Source organism: Anopheles aquasalis, chromosome 2, assembly GCF_943734665.1.
Source record: "Anopheles aquasalis chromosome 2, idAnoAquaMG_Q_19, whole genome shotgun sequence".
NCBI classification, from domain to species: Eukaryota; Metazoa; Arthropoda; class Insecta; order Diptera; family Culicidae; genus Anopheles; species Anopheles aquasalis.
Genome location: NC_064877.1, coordinates 50,241,565 through 50,242,500, shown reverse-complemented (window position 1 = coordinate 50,242,500; position 936 = coordinate 50,241,565). Strand labels below are relative to the sequence as shown.

The window sequence follows — 936 nt, the reverse complement described above, 5'->3', positions numbered from 1 at the left end:
TCAAGCATCTTCCGCAGGATCGGTGGCTTACTACGATCATCATCAACAGCCTCCAATTCATCCGCAACATCAGCAACATCATCAACAGCTACATGTATTCCACCAGCAGCAGCAGCAGCAGCAGCACCAGCAGCATCAACAACAACATGGCCCTACTAACAACAGCATGGTCATCAGCAACGGACTCAACGGTGGGGTGGCACATGCAATTGATGTATCCTTGAGCCAAGTGCCAAACCCTCATCACCCACAGCCACCACCCAGTGCTCCAAACAGTTCTACCGCTATGGTTAGCCTTGATAATTCCAACTCGTCATCCGATTTCAATTTTCTTAGCAACTTGGCCAATGATTTCGCCCCCGAATACTATCAGCTGAGTTAATTTAATCACGTCAGATCATCGTTACCCTAGCTAAAAGCGAGCTTCAATTCCTCTTCGCGTTCAATTCTACCTACCTACCGACGACGACTACGTCTTGTATTGATCCTATTTCGCACCTTCTGAAACAGCATGAAGAAACAAAAAACATTACCAACTTTTACGCCCTACAAACCTTACTATCATGGCCATTGCTATCTGGCAAAATTGTTGGTTAGCATTATTCTTTTGTCTTTGAGGACTACGAAGCGGTCGGTAAACTGCTCGAGACGAACGAGAACTTGTCGCATACACTGTACATAAGACAGAGCAAAACAGTTTTGATCAAATCTTCTTTAAAGCATCTCTAATGCACTCAGAAATGTTGTATTCATCCACAACAAATAACCCAAGCCGATACAAGTGCACACATTGAATAGCTTAGTATGTATAATTTATATTAACACATTAGCTAAAATGAGAATCAATGAAATAATGTGTGCTTATCACACTATACAATCGTTAGGACAAAATTCGTGCAAAAAGTAATACAATTATGATTTATATGTACAAATAAC

At 41.5% G+C, this 936-nt stretch overlaps 1 protein-coding gene across 1 annotated transcript in view; it reads left to right on the top strand.

Annotated features, from left to right (window-relative positions):
• Nucleotides 1-382, top strand: part of LOC126575389 (homeotic protein proboscipedia) — a 13,750-nt gene extending 13,368 nt beyond the window's left edge. Inside the window, exons 6-8 of the mRNA XM_050236068.1 lie at nucleotides 1-120; nucleotides 151-197; nucleotides 288-382. The exon at nucleotides 1-120 is cut by the window's left edge and continues 986 nt beyond it. Of these exons, the coding sequence (XP_050092025.1) occupies nucleotides 1-120; nucleotides 151-197; nucleotides 288-382 (262 nt within the window). The remainder of the gene's footprint in view (nucleotides 121-150; nucleotides 198-287) is intronic.
• The last annotated feature ends 554 nt before the right edge of the window (nucleotides 383-936 follow it).